Source organism: Homarus americanus, unplaced genomic scaffold (genome assembly GCF_018991925.1).
Source record: "Homarus americanus isolate GMGI-L3 unplaced genomic scaffold, GMGI_Hamer_2.0 scaffold46197, whole genome shotgun sequence".
NCBI classification, from domain to species: domain Eukaryota; kingdom Metazoa; phylum Arthropoda; class Malacostraca; order Decapoda; family Nephropidae; genus Homarus; species Homarus americanus.
Window position 1 is genome coordinate 3,769,792 of NW_024723050.1, and position 18,795 is coordinate 3,788,586.

An 18,795-nucleotide genomic window follows, 5' to 3' on the forward strand; every position below is an offset into this window, starting at 1 on the left:
ACCACCCACCTCCCCACCAACCACCACTGCATCACCATCTTCCAACAGTGGTCCTGATGATCTCCCTATGCTTCAGTAACCAGATTTCATCAAGCTCCAAACTTCCACATACAAAGGTAAGTAGCATTGGTGGTTTCTCATACACAGGATAGGTATACAGTAGTGCACTAAGGTAGGCTAATCGTAGTTTTTCCAATTTGTGCCATTCCTTGGAACCTAACCCCTACAAATAGCAAGGGTTTACTGTATTGATTAGTAAACATTTAACGATTGCCAGTGACTTCTGAGATGAAGTTCCTCTTTAAGATTTCCAAGTCTTATTTACTAAAACAAGAAGCCCTTACAAATTCCAAATGAAATTATCTGAAATCATATTTGGGCTACAGTACATTGATATCCCCGTTAGCCGGAACAATTGGTGCAGAGCACTTCCGGGAATGAGAGGTTTCCGGGGTAACAAGACGACTCTCTCAAAGCCGGAAAAAATCCCCCATCCCTGGAATTTTTCGGGCAACGGAAATATGTTCTCGGAATTTCCAGAATATGCCCATTACATCATATCTTGAACCCGGAAAAATATCCCTCATCCCCGGAATTTTCCGGGTTACTGAAAAATTTTCTCGGAAATTCCAGAAAAAGCGCCTGATTTTCATCTCTCAAACCAGGAAAAAACTTCCCCATCCCCGGATTTTTCCAGGTATCGGGAAAATTTTCTCGGAATTTTCCGTAAAATGTGCCCCTTGGAAAATCGTTCCCAATGCCGGAATTTTCTGGAAAATTCCGAGAAAATTTAAATTCCGGCTATCGGAGAGTTCCAGGTTTGAGGGATTCCGGCTAATGGAGATATTACTGTATAATACAAACAACACTTTTAAACCTTTGCAACCTGAATCAATGGACTTCAGGTTTCAATCTGCATAACTGGAACAAAATGTTACTTTTACTGAGGAAGGGAGGTGGAGCAAGGCGAAGGGAATATGTAATCCTCATGTACTAAAAACTGTCAAGAATCCATTAAGGCTGAACAAACTAAATTATTAATTCTTACTATGATAGTAAGGTAAAACCATTCACTTCATTATAGACACAGGCAGTATTCTCAAAGACAAAATATCTTGACTTCTGTTATATCTTGTCTATAAATATGTGTAAAATTTTACTCAGATCTTACCTGTTTTGGTCACATGCAAGTTTAAAAGCTTCTTCATTCTTCAGTGGCTTTTTACCCTTGAAAGAAATATTAGACGGGTAGTTTTCTTTCTGTTCTGTCAGACACAATATCTCGTCCTCACAGGTGCTGTCTTCTGACACTTCCTCTGCAAATCGATCCAGTTCCTGCCCAACTTCTTCCAGCCCTTGACACAATTCCTCATCAAAGTCATCAAATGCTAAGGAGTTAAGGTTCCAGTCTGGTGAAGCAGATTGACTTTTAGAAGCCCCATTGTTACTGCTTGTTGGAGAATTGGTTTTCAGGCCAGCCTCCTTCTGCTGATTACACTTCTTTCTTTTTGCATTTCCAATTCCTGTCTGACCATGGAAAGAAATACCAGTGATTATAATAAAAATAATAATAATAATAATAATAATAATAATAATAATAATAATAATAATAATAATAATAATAATAATAATAACACCAATATATACTGTACAGTAAACACCCCCAGTACCGGACAACTGATTAACAAAACGTCCGAATAATGACACGAATCATGGAAAAAAATTTATTTAAACATTCAAAAAAATATGTTGGCACTGTTTCTTGTGGGTCGTTGTTATTGTTGTGGACCGATGCGGCTGGGACCACATGTTCCCGCCAGCCCAGCCTGCATCACAACAACAAAGAATAATGAAGGATGGAACCCTATTCCTTTTTACTCATTGCTAAATCAACCTATAATTTGACCGTAGCTTTTGAGAAATATTTGGTATAATCCAACATAATTTATAACAAGACAACAATACAGAGTCCTGTCTGTGACCACCACCACCACAACAGCTGACAATATCAACAGAATTGCCATCTCTGAAACTGAAGTCCCTCCAGTTACCAACTCTGATGAGAAATAAAATTTACCAATACAGTGGTCCCTCGGTTAACGAACACAATTCGTTCCAGAAGGTCGTTCGTTAACCGAATTTTTTTTAACCGAATCCATACATACAGAGTAAAAAAAAAAAAAAAAAATGCAGTAAAGTACACTTACTTTGAGGTGTGTATGTAGAAGGCTCCTGGTTGATGATGATGATGATGATGGGAATTAGAAGTGGGGGTGGAGGAGAAGAGAAGGAAGTGGGGATGGAGGAGAAATCACCTTTTAGGAAACCCATACTTGATGCCTCATTTCACCAATAAAATTTTAAGTTCACTAGGTGTAATTCAAGATTATTTTCTTTAAATCAACTCTGCACTGCGCTATATATTATCAATATGTTAACTAAAGTTCAGAATGACCAATAATTTCAATGAAAAATGCAAAAATATTCAAGACACCAACAAAATTGATGCTCAACTGACGCTTTGTGAGCAAACCACGCATCTGATGGTTGCACAACTACCCGGTAACTAGTTCCCTGTACTGTACTGCAAATATTATCAATACGTTAAATAAATGTTAAAATGACTAATATTTTGGAAACGAATGTAAACATAGAACAGATTACTAAATTGGCAGACTGGGCCATCAGCTGATGCTCACAACAAAACGTGATTTTAGTAAGGATTTCGTTAATCGAATTTTTTTTCGTTAACCGAACTGAAGATTCTTAAGGAAGGTAATTCGTTAACCGAGGCATTCGTTAACCGAGGGACCACTATGTATGCAAGGAATAAATACAAAATAATACCATTAGATAAAAATACTAAACTACTGCCATTTGGCTGCTGGACAATGAAATTTTTTTTTTTTTCCAGGGATTAGCCCACCCGGGCACAAGTCACTGACCCACATCGGGGCCTCGGGGGCGAAAATGCATTAACAACAACAACAACAACAACAACAACAACAACAACCAAACAACAACAACAACAATAATTATAATAATAACAACAATAATAATAATAATAATAATAATAATAATAATAATAATAATAAAGAACCAAATAAAAAAATAAAAAAAAGATCAGGAGTGAGAAACACTATATGGGCCCACTCTTGTTCATAATCTACATAAACGATCTAGATACTGGGATCAGCAGTGACATAATCAAGATTGCGGATGACACCAAAATAGGGCGGCAAATTAATTCAGGGTAGGATGCAAATGCATTCCAAAAGGATTTAAATAAACTGCAGGAGTCGTCAGAAAAATGGCAAACGAAATTCAACACCAGCAAGTGCAGCGTACTTAATGTTGGAAGAACAAATAATGTCAATGTATACAGCCTTAACAACATCAACCTAGAGAAGTAGACTTGTGAAAGAGACTTAGGGGTACTTGTAATCCCGGACCTACGGCCTAGAAAACAGTGCATTAATGTTCGAAATAAGGCAAACAGAGTACAGTATAAGGATTTATATCTAGAAGTGTAAATAATAAGAGTGCAGAAGTCACATTGCAACTATATCTTGCGCTAGTCAGGCCGCACCTCGATTATGCTGTTCAGTTCTGGTGCCCTTATTATAGAATGGATATCAATTCACAGGAGTAGGTGAAGCGAAGAATGAAAAAAATAATTCCAGGACTTAGAAACCTTCCATATCATGATAGGTTAAAGAAACTTGCATTCCCTAGAAAGATGAAGAGTGTAAGGAGATATGATAGAAGTGTTTAAGTGGGTGAAAGGAATCAATAAAGGAGATATAGATAAAGTTCTTATAATATCAGAGCAGGATAGGACTCGTAGTAATGAATTTAAGTTGGATAAGTTTAGATTTAGGAGGGAGATATGAAGGAACTGGTTCACAAATAGGGTGGTGGACGAGTGGAACAAGCTTGGCAACTTTGAAGTAAGTGCTGGAATGCTGGAAAGTTTTAAAAGGATGCGAGATAGATTCATGGATGATAGAGTGGTAGTTACACTCGACAAGAGCTGTCATGCACAGGCCAACTGGCCTATTGCAGACTCCTTATTTTCTTATGTTTCCGTCAACACACCACCACCACCTACACACCCTCTAACACACACAACCTAACACCACCACTTACACACCCTCTAACACATACACACCCTAACACCACCACCTACACACCCTCTAACACACACACCCTAACACCACCACTTACACACCCTCTAACACACACACACCCTAACACCACCACCTACACACCCTCTAACACACACACCCTAACACCACCACCAACACACCCTCTAACACACACACACACCCTAACACCACCACCTACACACCCTCTAACACACACACACACCCTAACACCACCACCTACACACCCTAACACCACCACCTACACACCCTCTAACACACACACACCCTAACACCACCACCTACACACCCTCCTGCACACACACACCTAACACCACCACCTACACACCCTCTAACACACACACACCCTAACACCACCACCTACACCCTCTAACACACACACACACCCTAACACCACCTACACACCCTCTAACACACACACCACCACCACACCCCTCTAACACACACACCTAACACCACCACCTACACCCTCTAACATACACACCACCCTAACACCACCACCTACACACCCTCCTGACACACACACACACACACACACCCTCCCTAACACACACACACCCCTAACACCACCTACACCCCTCAACACACCTACACACCCCCTAACACCACCTACACACACCCTCTAACACACACACCCTAACATCGCCACCTACACACCCTCTAACACACACACCCTAACACCACCACCTACACACCCTCTAACACACACACACACCCTAACACCACCACCTACACACCCTCTAACACACACACCCTAACACCACCACCAACACACCCTCTAACACGCACACCCTAACATCGCCAACTACACAGTGAATGGTTGTCAAGGGCAGTTGGTGTCAACGACCGTCTTGACGGATATTGCAAGTCAATATCTGTCCCATTCATTGACAACTGGGACAACTTCTACGGCAGAAGGGACCTTTATGCTAGGGATGGGGTGCACCTGTCTCGGGATGGGGTGGCAACCCTGGCTGGGTCTCTAGAGGGGGCAGTTCAAAGGGTATCGAAGTCTTTAAACTGCTAGGGGAACATATGGGCACGGGGGTGGAGGAAACTGCAGTGGGAGCGGGTAAACAAAGTAAAAGATTACAGGGAAATAGTGTTAGGAATGATGACAAAACTAAATTAAACAGGGAGTTTAAAACTAAACGCGGTAAAGGGAGGACTCAGAACACGACTAACTTAAATGTCTACTACGCGAACAGTAGAAGTATGAGAAACAAAATGGATGATATTAGGGCCTTGGTATGTACCGAAAAAATCGATATAATAGCATTCGCTGAAACATGGATCAACATAGACTCACGTGAGTTTCCGGTCGAATACCAAATTGCGGGTTACAAATTGTTCCATACTGATAGGCCGTCCAGGAAAGGAGGCGGAGTAGCAATCTATGTTAGGGATAATCTGAAGTGTGAAATAAATAAGGAAATAAAAACTGAGCGGAATACAGAAACAATTTGGATAGAATTAAGCGACGGTAGGGAAAAATTAATCACAGGAATAATATATAGACCTCCCAATCTTGATACAGTGACCCCTCGTTTAACGAACGCCTCGGTTAACGAATTGCCTTCCATAAGGATCTTCAATTCGGTTAACGAACAAAAATTGGGTTAACGAGTTTCTTACGAACCGACCTCAACATGTTTTCGCTTGCACTGACCGGGCAACCAGCTTTAGTATCAGTCCGCCAATACATTAATCGGTTCTAGGGCTTAAATTCCTTACTATTTTAGTAAATATCAAGAAGTTTATACTATTCAATAATTTTAAAAGTTTAATATTCAATTTTTTAGTCATTTTAACAATTATTGAACATAATTGAAGGTAAAGTGACTAGTTTAATGAGCGGCATCCAGCCTCTTAACACAGCAAACAGGCGTTAGTCTCTCTCTCTCTGTTTTCACTGGAGGTAACATCTTGCTTGAGACTCTCTTCAACTAAACGCTTTTTTCTGTGTTTCCAAGCAAATTATTGGTCATTTTGAAATATATTTTACATATTGACAATATATAATGCAGTGCAGTGTTGATTTAAAGAAAATAATCTTGAAATACACCAAGATGTATTATTCCAGATGATACTAAATGTTACATAATACTTCCTTGAGATAAATGTACAGTATATATCAGGTGTCTCCAGGAGAGCTAAGGTTCTCAACTGGCTCAGCCATGTTAATATTGTTATTATTATCCACTCTGTATCTGTGTTTTTCTGGCTAAATAAGCTGTTTCAATTCAATTCAATTCAATTCAAGCTAATGAGGAGCTTAGCAACACTGGTGCATGTTACCACTCCTTTCCACTCCATCTCTCTAATCACCCACGCCTTTCTGCTTTCCCACTCCACATTTAAAAAAATTATGTTACGTAATGTTGAAGAGATATAATGCGACAAGTGTAAGTATAAAAAATACTGTATTTTAGCTTTCAGGTTTATTCAAGACATCTTCAGGTCCTCAGACTCACTCATACCCCACCCGACAATGGGTAACCTGACATTGTATCAGAAGGCCAGTAATATGAGATCACTAATACCCCACCATACCTCCACATGACATTGTGTCAGGTCAGGTCAGTTACACAAGACCCACGAATCCCCCACAGCTCTAAGGGAGTGGAAAATACCAGTCCTTGCTGTAACACACAGCTTCATTCACGACCATATCATATAGATTTTTAGTTTAGGTCTCTTAAAAACTCCCCAGCACACAGAAACATTCTGAGGATGTGGGCTAGTGTTTGTCTGTGCAAGATGCATAGGTAGTTTAGACACTCGGAAAGTTTTTCCAGTAACCGGAAATATTTCCGGGGATGGGGATTTTTCCGGGTTTGAAAAAGTCATCCGGTTAGCCGGAAATCTCTTATCCCCGGAAGTGATCTGCACCAATTGTTCCGGCTAACAGGGATATCACTGTAGTATTTCAATGTCACTCGTTTCGCAGTTTTAACTTTCGCGACACTAAAACAGGTACCAATTAGTCGCAAAACATGAGATCCTACTGCATACTGTAAACGTAACCCGAGCAAAGCCAGACATTTTTGGTAGTGATAGACATAATATAGTGGTCATAGCCCAACTAAGAGGTGGAAAGAGCTATTTTTGGGGACTGGAGCCCAAGGGAAGGGGATAAGGCAGCATAAGCCTTTCATGAGCATTGGTTAAGTCAGTCATCCCTCTGTATTAAATGTACAACAAAAATTTAATTTCACTTTTTAAATGGCATACTGGGTACAGTAATTAGAATTCTGGCCACATGATATGACTTAGATCAGGAATAAACTTAGTGAGAAAAAAATCCCATATGGATGGCACAGTAGTTTGAATGTATTTCTTGTATGGTTTCAGCCAAGAAGCAGCTCCTGCACATACTCACCTTTCTAAGAGGGAATAATTTTTTGCTTAGCTGATTGATATGATGCAGAGGGCAGTGCTCTCTCTTACACTTATCCTTCTCAGGACAAAAATTGCTGTGAAGATATTCACACACATCTCGTGGTTTTTTGCAACGTCCTTCTATCCATAACTTACACGTGCCATGAATTTTATTTGGATTCCCAAGGCATCGGATCTGAAACATTTGAGAAATTAGAATACAGACACAAAGGTTTGATCCCGAAATTCCATTTCATGGCCAAGCCTTGAACTAAGCAGCTCAAGTACAGAACTTATGCACGTAATACCACCAGTCTAGAATCCACAAGTGATTATAACAATTTCATTAACTATACAGTACACTTTCCACACTAACCTGGCCCGTAGGCCCCTCCCCTCTTCTATGCTAATAGCTGATTGGTTCATAGAAAATCCAAACTAAATGTGTTCACAATTGGTAAGCAGACCTGTTATTATCTAAAATAATGTTAAATACAGTACAGAATATTGACTATCAAAATGCAAATAATTTCAAGGCATTAGCACTTCAAAGTGGATGTTAGAAAATTTTAAATATTTGTTATAAAAGAGTGCTATAAATACATGTCAGTTGGTCTTTGCAGATACCTGTACCTAAAATGAATTTCAAAGATGCTGTGATTTTAAAATAATTTACATAATTCCATCTTAAATATAAAGCCTGTGTCTTTACATATGTGAGACTGAGTGTATTTAAAATACTGCTTAAATAAGTGACCCCAAACCAGCACCTGCTAGATCTTATACGGTGCAAATAATTCAGCCGCTTATTATCAATTAAAAATAAAAAAGTGATGTCACCAGAGCCACACTCCAATTGGGGGACAGTTCACGGTAGGTCTTAGTCAGATCCAGTCACTGTGGGGCAACATTCATCCACAAACTCCTCAACTGAAGGAGCTTGATACTGTAGCCACTTGGAATGCCCAGGGGATGGAATGGAGCTATTGAGATCTTTCCTGACATTATGTGACTCATCTCTCAAGCTTAACACCCCACTACCTGCCTCTGCTGCTTGTGAGCATCTGTTTAGTCATGTTGGGCTTATTATTTAATTAATTCATTACACCCCAGGGGCGACAAGCCTAGTCACAAGACCATGTGGTCAGACAGTAAGACATTGGTACTTGTGTCTCACAGGATATGCTATGACTTGTGATATGGAGACATTATAGATATGATTTAAGAACAATGCGAGTTAGCACCCACCAAAGCGTGGGTAGCATACTGTACAAGAATTAAATCTAAATTATTACAAATAAGTAGGTGGTGACATAGTAGTTAGTGACTCCATGTGGCAGGAGATCCCTGACAGTGGGACAGTCAGGCAATACAGTAGTGTTGAAGAATATTAACAATGGGACAATTACAGAGTTTACAGGAAGAGAAGTGCGGTCATCCCCCACCTCAGATACATGCCAGAAATGTCTGTATCCTAACCAAATGCAAGCAGAGACATCATTATGTCTGACGACCATAAGTCCACATCAATGATACTTGTGTGGATAAGGAAGAAAGTGATCATAGTATTGGATGGATATACTGTATTTTCATCCCATTCACTATCCCTGCGATGGATTGCAGGGAGAAGAACAGTTGAACATATTCTCATTCGGTAGGTCATGCTGGGCTTATATTTAGGCCTAAAAGATCCTGATTGGACAGCCATAACTTTGAGAATCAGTTCTTGATTAATCTCAATAGAAAGATTTGCAAAAAAAAATGTGTAATGCAGTGTCTTTTATTTTTATCTTTGGTTAACTATTTTTTTATTGTGTTTTTAATATTCGAGACAATTAATAATTTAGTCGTTATTTTTTATTTTCAGTACTTGAGTAGTTTATGAATGAGATACTTTTTTACTTCTACTTGAGTACTACTGTACAGTCGACCCTTAACATACGCGGGTTTAGCATACACGGATTTGCAAATACATGGATTGCCCCACGGGAGGAATATTCTGTACATTGAAGTAATTGAAGTACAGTCGACCCTCGTTAATTCGGACCCCTTTAATCCGGATTTCGGATAATTCGGACAAAATCTGAACGAACTTTTTTTTTTTTAGATTTGTAGGAATATTACCTACGCGGACCTTAAGCTAAAATGCTGGTCCACCCACTGCTGGGATAAAACACCAGCGTCTTTTTGGTTAAATGTAACATCTCCACCACTAGTGTGGGGGGGGGGGGATGCAACTTTTAGCTTCAGACATGAAAAATATTTACCATTTACTGCCAGTAAACAATGGAAACGTAAAATATGTACCAATTAGTAATGAAAAGTTGTGCAGTTCCTTCAGCAAATGAAGCTCACCAACTTACAATAGGCTAAATTACCTTACAACGTGTTTTCAGTAGTCTATGTTGAAGTTCTTAGCACAGGCTAACTTATCATATCATATACGGTATCACAGTTCTCATTGATCTACAAAAAATACCGGTAATAAAAACCTTTTTCATATTTCACACTTAATATAATACCCGGTAATCTACTTCAACCTCCTATTGTTTACAACGACGCATGACGCACCACCAGCTGTTCAGTATCAGCTAGACAGTACACGTGTTTTTCGAATCGTTTTCAGTTAAAAAACTGTTGTATTACAATAATATCCTATCCTAATTGACTTGAATAAATACTACGATACCAAATTTCTGAATATTTTCATTAAAATCCATCAAAATCATTTTCCTTGCCATAGTCTGCAGCACCAAACAGCTTCTCCCAGTCCTCTCCTTGAACAAGGCTAGAGGGTACGTGTTTTTCGAATCGTTTTCAGTTAAAAAACTGTTACATCACACGTATATTTTACCTAAACTGCGCCTGAATAAATATATTCTCGGAAATAAATAGTAGTTTTGCTGAAACGTGATGTATTTTAATGTAAAATAGAATAAAATACATGACGAAAACAAAAGATTTTACCTAACCTTCCGATGTTCAAGAGATGTTACTCGTTTTTTTAATAGTTTTCGGTTAAAATACTGTTATATTACAATGGTATTCTATTCATACTGTGCTTGATATACAGTGACCCCTCGGTTAACGAACTCAATCCGTTCCAGAAGGTCGTTCGTTAACCGAAAAGTTCGTTAACCGAAACCATTGTTTCAATGGGTTTTTGGGTAATTGGTTCCAGCTCACCGAAAATTTCCTAAATTCAACAAAAATGGTAGAAAGGTACACTTACTTTGAGGTGTGTATGTAGAAGGCTCCTGGATGATGATGATGATGATGGGATTTAGAATGGGGGTGGAGGAGAAGGAAGAAGAGAAGGCATTGGGGTGGAAGAGAAGTCACCCTGGCGCCATTTCACCATTAAAATTTTAGCTCTCTTGGTGTAATTCAAGATTATTTTCTTTAAATCAACACTGCACCGCATTATATATTGTCAATATGTAAAATATAGTTCAAAATGACCAATAATTTGCTTGGAAACACAGAAAAAAAGCGTTTAGTTGAAGAGAGTCTCAAGCAAGATGTTACCTCCAGTGAAAACAGAGAGACTAACGCCTGTTTGCTGTGTTAAGAGGCTGGATGCCATGCATTAAACTAGTCACTTAACCTTCAATTATGTTCAATAATTGTTAAAATGACTAAAAAATTGAATATTAAACTTTTAAAATTATTGAATAGTATAAACTTCTTGATATTTACTAAAATAGTAAGGAATTTAAGCCCTAGAACCAATTAATCTATTGGCGAACTGACACTAAAGCTGGTTGCCTGGTCAGTGCAAGCGAAAACATGTTGAGGTCGGTTCGTAAGAAATTCGTTAACCGAATTTTTGTTCGTTAACCGAATTGAAGATCCTTATGGAAGGCAGTTCGTTAACCGAAATTTCGTTAACCGAGGCGTTCGTTAAACGAGGGGTCACTGTAATGCATTCACAGAAATGTAATATTTTTGCTGAAATGACGTACGTTTTACAGTGGAAAGTGGGATAAAATCGTGACGAAAACAATGACTTTGAAATATAATGCAATATTAACCCCCTAAATCGGTTAATTCGGACAATCGGCTAAAACGGACACCCTTCCCCCCCTATTAGTCCGAATTAACGAGGGTCGACTGTACATTCAAATCACGCGCCATTCAACTCGCGCGCGGCACCTCACACAGGACACCGCCCGCTCCCGCAACCTCACACACACACACGCATAGCTCTCCCTCACTCAGTCAGTCTCGCTGTAACCACGCTTGTGTTGACATCAGCATTGTAGTTGCAAAAATATTACATTTCCGTGAATGTACAGTGGGGTATGCTATAACGAATCTAATTGGTTCTAGAACTTTGTTCGTTATAGGATTAATTCGCTCCAGGCCCCCAAATACAACCACTTAACACTGAAAAATATAATATAAAATTGTAAAAATTGTAAAAAAGTGCATAAATAAGCATCTAAACCCCTGAAATAAAGAACATCATTAATACTTGTAATAAAAAAACAATAAATTAGTAAAAAAAAAAGAAAAAAATTAATTTTTTTTTCTAAATAATGTTCGTTGTAGGAGTTTCGTTCGTTATAGCAATCTCAATTTTATAGGTAAAACCGTTCGTTATAGCATACCCCACTGTATTATATCAAGCACAGTATGAATAGAATATCACTAATATAAGAGTATTTTAACCGAAAACTACTAAAAAAACGAGTAACATATCTTGAACATCGGAAGGTTAGGTAAAGTCTTTTGTTTTCATGTAGTTTATCCTAATTTACATTGAAATGCATTACGTTTCAGCAAAACACTTTATTTCTGAGAATATGGAAATGTAATATTTTGCTGAAATGACGTACGTATTACAGTGGAAAGTGACGAAAGCAATGACTAGCTTTCTTTCGCTCAAAAGATGTTACCGTAATCGCTTTTTGAATGGTTTTCAGTTAAAAACTGTTGTATTACAATAATATTCCATCCTAATTCACTTGTGATGCAACAATTTTTTAACTGAAAACCATTTGAAAAGCGATTACGGTAACATCTTTTGAACGAAAGAAAGCGAAAATCATTGTTTTCGTCACGATTTTATCCCATTTTCCACTGTAATACGTACATCATTTCAGCAAAAATATTACATTTCCGTGAATGTAGTATATCAAGCACAGTATGAATAGAATATCATTGTAATATAACAGTATTTTAACTGAAAACTATTACAAAAACGAGTAACATCTCTTGAACATCGGAAGGTTAGGTAAAGTCTTTTGTTTTCGTCATGTATTTTATCCTATTTTACATTGAAATACATCACATTTCAGCAAAACTACTATTTATTTCTGAGAATATATTCATTCAGGCACAGTTTAGGTAAAATATACATGTGCTGTAACATTTTTTTTAATTGAAAACGATTCGAAAAACACGTACCCTCTAGCCCTGTTCAAGGAGAAGACTGGGAGGAGCTGTTTGGTGCTTAAGACGATGACAAGGAAAATGATTTTGATGGATTTTAATGAAAATATTCAGAAAGACCCTGGCACTGTCAAGGAAAGTGGCTGCTGAAGGCTTCCAGGACATGGCAGAGGACGAGATTAGGGAGCTAATTGAAGAGCACGACACTGAGCTGACCGAGGAGGATCTACAGGAGTTAGTAGACTCAGGCAAGGAAGAGGAAGCGAAAGGGGAAGAGGAAGAGCACCAAGAAATAACGTTGGAGAAGTTGGGGGAGATGACCAGGAATATTGAGGCCTATAGTATGGACCCCTCCACGGTGCGTGCCCTGAAATTCATGCGAGGGATGGATGACGTTTTTGCTCCATACAAAAACATCATGGAAGAAATGAAAAGAAAGAGACGACAACTCCCCATCACCATGTTCTTTGATCACCGAAGGAAAGATTTAACACCATCAATCACTGGCGGCAGTGAGGAAGCAGCTGAATCCACAGTCGCCCCCACTTCACCACCTGTTATGGAATTGAGTGACGATGAGCCCGATGACCCCCGCCCTGTCGCCGAGGAGAGGTACTGTACAGTAAAGTGAAATTTTTTTTTTTTTTAATAGCTTATCTTGCCATGTTTATTGTTTGTAAAAATGCACAGCACAGTACAGTTCAGTACTGTACATAGGAAGTGGAGGTGCAGTTATTCACAAAACATTTGTGTTTGTTGTCGGCAGTAGTGACGGTGAGGAGGTGGAGGGGTGGAGGAGGCGGAGGAGGGAGCGGAGGGAGAGAGTTGGGAGGAGTGGTGACCTTGGACGCGGGAGGAGGGACGAGTGGAAATGCCAGCCAGTATATTACGGGTGTATTAATTGTTTTTATAGCTATTTTTGCATTTTAATATTAAATACTGTACATTACGTTTCAACGAAACTACCATTTATTTCTGAGAACATGGAAATGTAATATTTTTGCCGAAATGATGTACGTATTACAGTGGAAAGTGGGATAAAATTGTGACGAAAGCAATGACTTTCTCTTTCTTTCGTTCAAAAGATGTTACCGTAATCGCTTTTCGAATGGTTTTCAGTTGTGGGATTATAAGGCTAATGATAGGATAGAATATTATTGTAATACAGTACGAGTACAACAGTTTTTTAACTGAAAACCATTAGAAAAGCGATTACGGCAAAATCTTTTGAACGAAAGAAAGCGAAAGTCATTGTTTTCGTCATGATTTTATCCCACTTTCCACTGTAATATGTACGTCATTCCAGCAAAAATATTATATTTCCATATTTATTTCTGAGAATACGTATATTCATTCAGTCACAGTTAAGGTAAAATATACTTGTGATGTAATATTTTAATGAAAATACGGTATCGTAGTTTCCTTTTGTTGCAAATTTAATTAACAAAGATTGATGTTTCAAATGTAATGAACAAAAATTTATATCCAGTATCTATAAATAAACTTTAATAAATGAATACTTTATGTTTTACATCGTCCTGTGCTACCATACCATGGATTTGGCTACTTTGGGCTTGCTATGATGACGCAAGAGATCTGCCCTGGCAACTGTACCGACACTCACAGCTGGTGGTGCGTTGGTGCATCGTTTCCATTGTTTACTAGTAGTTACTGGTAAATATTTTTCAACCTAACGAAACTATTACCCGTTTAGAGGTCGATCCCCAATTTTTTGCCAAATAATTTGGTCTTAAAAACTCAAACTACACACAGGTATATACGGTAAATAAGGACATGGGGGGGCGGCCAGGGTTTTTTTTTGGGGTGGGGCAGCAAAAATACGCGGATTTTTAACATCCACGGGTATCTCTGTTACGTAACCCCCGCGTATGTTAAGGGCCGACTGTACACTAATCTTTGGATACCTTTACTTCTACTTGATTAACATTTTGCCAATGTAACAATACTTTTACTTAAGTAACAAACTTCGGTACTTTTTACAACTCTGTGTCAAAGCATTCGCCTTGATGTCACAATGACAACAGAGGAACCTCCTGTAATGTCTCTATGATGTCAGAGAACCCCTAAGTAATGTCACTGAGACGTCAGAGGGCCCCTGCCTGACGTCACAATAACATCAGAGAACCCCCAAGTAATGTCACCGAGATGTCAGAGGGCGCCTGCCTAACATCACAATGATGTCATAGGAAATTTGAGGTATCGGATTCATGAGTCGAGACTCCTGGGGTTCACATCTCATGGAGAGGGTGGACTGACAATATTGAGTGTATCGGTTGAAGAAGTTCCCAACTGTACATTATCACTGCTCCAGTGTTACATAAAAGCTCCACTTTTTTGTTTACTGTCAGAGTAACTCATCTAACTTTTGCACTACATGTTAACTGTCATGGGTTGTGTTAGGCTTACCCACGCAACCAACTCCAAAGTTTGTTTTACTAGAGATAAGACACCCGGCGAGGCATAACTGGGACATGTATTTTCCATTAGTGCATGTTAGCCAGCCTTTTGGGGGGTGGGCAGTGAAACAGTGTTGTACTGCTCATCGCTTCACGCCCAAAAAACCTCATTTTAGGTAGTATCCCCTGAGCCATGGGTTAGTTAAGAAGTCGTCTTGACTCTCTCCCTCCTGAAAGGGAGCGGGGCACCACACCACACAGAGTCCTCCACCGCACTCCGCCTGTGGACCGTCGTCGACACGAGATTAAGTGTGTTAACTTAGGTTGTTATTCCCGTGGAAATATCACGTGTGGATGCCTGGTTGCGACAAGAGCAATCCAGGCTGGCCTATCAAACCTACGGTAAATGGTTAATCAATTCACGCTTACAGAGTTCTCCTGCACGACACCCGTCTACTGTGACCGTGATCGACACGAGACTAAGTGTGTTAACCTAGGTTGGTTATCCCCGTGGAAATATCACGTGTGGAAGCCTGGTTGAGACAAAAGCAATCCAGGCTGGTCTATTGCACCTAAATGGTTAATTCAAGTCACGCTTAACAGTTCTCCTTGCCGCGACAACCGTCTACAGTGACTGTCAGTGACGCGAGACTATGTGTGGTAACCCAAGAGTACTTTTTGTTGTTATGGCCCGTGGAAAGAAGTTCTTGTGATGAAGCCTGGTTGCAACAAAAGCAATCCAGGCTGGCAGTAAATGTATCACTTGAAGAATTAAGGCTCTGTTAAGTCATACCCATAGCAGAGTAACCACATGTGTCCCCAAGTTGAAATTCTCTTTTAGAAGATTAATTTTATTACAGCGTGAATGTGAGTGACTCATATATCCATGCAAATTGTAAATCATTGTATGGAAGCTTGACAAATAAATGTAAGTGCAATTATCTGCCCGTATCTGTGATCCTATATTATTATTACTAAAGGTAATGACTGATTGGTTATGACAAAGTATAACCAACAACTTAGATGGATGTTGGAAATTAATGGAATTCATTAAATCATCATTTATCAAGTATAAATCATGGAATGTCGAGTGGTAGAGTGAACTTCTTCGTAGATACGCCATAATCTCCTGTAAGTAATCAGTGTGAAGGTATCGAACTCTACGGTAAGAAATAAGAAATGCGACATATTATTATCTTTATATAATGTAATCCACTCTTACTACCACCGATTTTACCCAAAACCTTGATATTAACCCTAAGGAGCAAAACACAACACTCAAAGCACAAGAGCTGCCCAGTGTCAACATGGGCACTGACCAGGAGGGTGACAGAACTGGCCAAGCACAGATACTGGACCACATCCATTCCCAAGTATCAGTACTGTACTCTTATTGAATTACATATACATAAAATAAATATTTTAATATACATTGTCTTTCAGCCTCTATCTAATTGGAAACACATTCTCTCCAAAGAAGAAAAAAAAAAGATCCTACATTCAACCCCAGATGAGTTATTGTGACATCCTAAATTCCTGCTGCTTTATTACAGTACATGGTGTGAACACTGCCATTAAACAGTTACAATACACCCACTCTCTTGTACAAAGTTTTGTTCACATCCCAATACAGTACCACACTTTCTCTTACAACTCAACACCTTTGTTGTACAGTAGCTAAAACAACTATCTGTGCATACTTTGTGGGAAACAATATGAGAACATGGACGATAAATTTTGGTATATGAGGGCTGTCACTAGTCACACGCAAAATTTCAGAGCATATCGACCCCCACCTGCACAGAGAGTTGTTTTATCTACTGTACATACAGAAGTACAGTATTATCATATGAAATTTAAAAATAGACGATAATTTTATTTTGTCACCTTCAGTACAGTACAGTACAACACGAGAGTAAATGATAAGAAATAATACACTCAAGCAACTGGCTGAGGGACTATGCTGGTGGAGGCGAGTCTACTTGTCCTCAGTGGTTTGAGGAGCAAGTCATAAGATGATTGTAAGAGAATGATGACACATTGAAGGCTTATTACAAGTGTAGACTTAATAACACTGTGAGTGTTAGAGAATAATAAAACAAGTTGGTGAAATAAGAATGAGTACTGGTAGTAAATAAGAAAAAACAACATTATTTTAGCATACTGTATTTTCACTTTACTTGGCAAAAATTTCAGATTTTCATAAACCAAACCTTCATACATTGGGGAGGACTGTCTGTATCTGGTGGTAACAGAAAGCCACCTCAGTAGGCATCACAGCATCAAAAACTGACAGTGAACTTCTTTAAGTAAAAATTTTTAACTTTTGGAATAACCTGCCAGAAAATGTTGTGACAGCACCAAGTGTGAGCTCATTTTATTCCAGACTTCACTAACACAGGTACTTGTTTAGGTACACTCAAGAGCCTGTACATACTGGGTATGTACAGGCTCTTGCCAACAGTGTGTAACAGAGAACATATCAACCACCCAACCAGCTAGTAACCTGACAAGTGGCAAAGGTGATAATTAAAATTAATATCACCCTCAAAGGAGAGGAAACCCACCCTACTTCCCTCCAACTTACTGTCAAAGAGATCAAGAGGTACTGTACAGGAAAATAGTTTCCAGTATCGGTATTCCTTTCTCGGAGGTAGTCATGATTCCTCCTTTATAAGCAGTTAAAATTAATACTGTACTGCATAAGGCATACAGTATATCTATTACCAAAAATGACACAAATTATACAACTTACCTCCATTTCCCACCTGGATGTTGTTGGCTAAAGCACTTCTTGGTCCTGGACTGTTAGGGCATATGATCCTGTGGGAAAATGAGTGAATTCACTTAACAAACAGTTTTTCACTTCTCCAGATGTAATCATGGCTACAATTGTGACAGAGCAAATCTAATAATATTGAAAAAATAATTTATCGGTTATCCTTAATTTCCGGCGGAAATATCATAGAAGGAAAATGTCTTACAATTATCTAAACATTACGAAATACATATTAAAAACAGCAAGAGAATGACCGGTGCATGATTAAAATTCCAGCAAGTAAAATAATACCTATCAACTATAAATTAAGTCTTACATCCACTTAAAGGCTGTGGTGAACTGCCTGTAAAATGTCTTCACTGTGCTGATGGGCGCACTATCTACCCGCGAATTATGTTTTCACTTACAATTTCAAGTTTCTAAAGTAAGCTTATTCTTTATCCACTCCTAAATGACACAAGTGATATTGTTTACAAAATTAAGTTTACCCATTCCTTAAGTAATGGACCAGACAACAGACACACACCTGCCTCAGCCAGTTGTGTTTATGTTTGTCAAGGTCTCCTGTGTCCGAGTCCTTCACCCGGCTACAGTGATCACACCTAATTTTATAATGATATACCTTCACGAAATAGAAAAAAAGGTGAAACGTATA

At 38.8% G+C, this 18,795-nt stretch overlaps 1 protein-coding gene across 2 annotated transcripts; it reads right to left on the reverse strand.

Moving 5' to 3' along the window:
• Positions 1–1,149: 1,149 nt before the first annotated feature.
• LOC121863284 lies at positions 1,150–18,740 on the reverse strand. Of its 2 annotated transcripts, none has more exons than XM_042361863.1 (4): positions 18,667–18,740; positions 18,117–18,184; positions 7,549–7,743; positions 1,150–1,527 (listed from the first exon to the last, which is right to left on the reverse strand). In XM_042361863.1, the coding sequence occupies exons 2-4, from the start codon at positions 18,120–18,122 to the stop codon at positions 1,168–1,170; spliced, it is 561 nt and encodes a 186-aa protein (XP_042217797.1). In that variant the 5' UTR covers positions 18,123–18,184; positions 18,667–18,740; the 3' UTR covers positions 1,150–1,167. The 2 variants fall into 2 exon arrangements, with proteins under 2 accessions (XP_042217797.1, XP_042217798.1); XM_042361864.1 differs by lacking the exon at positions 18,667–18,740 and adding an exon at positions 18,457–18,642.
• Between the last annotated feature and the right edge of the window lie 55 nt (positions 18,741–18,795).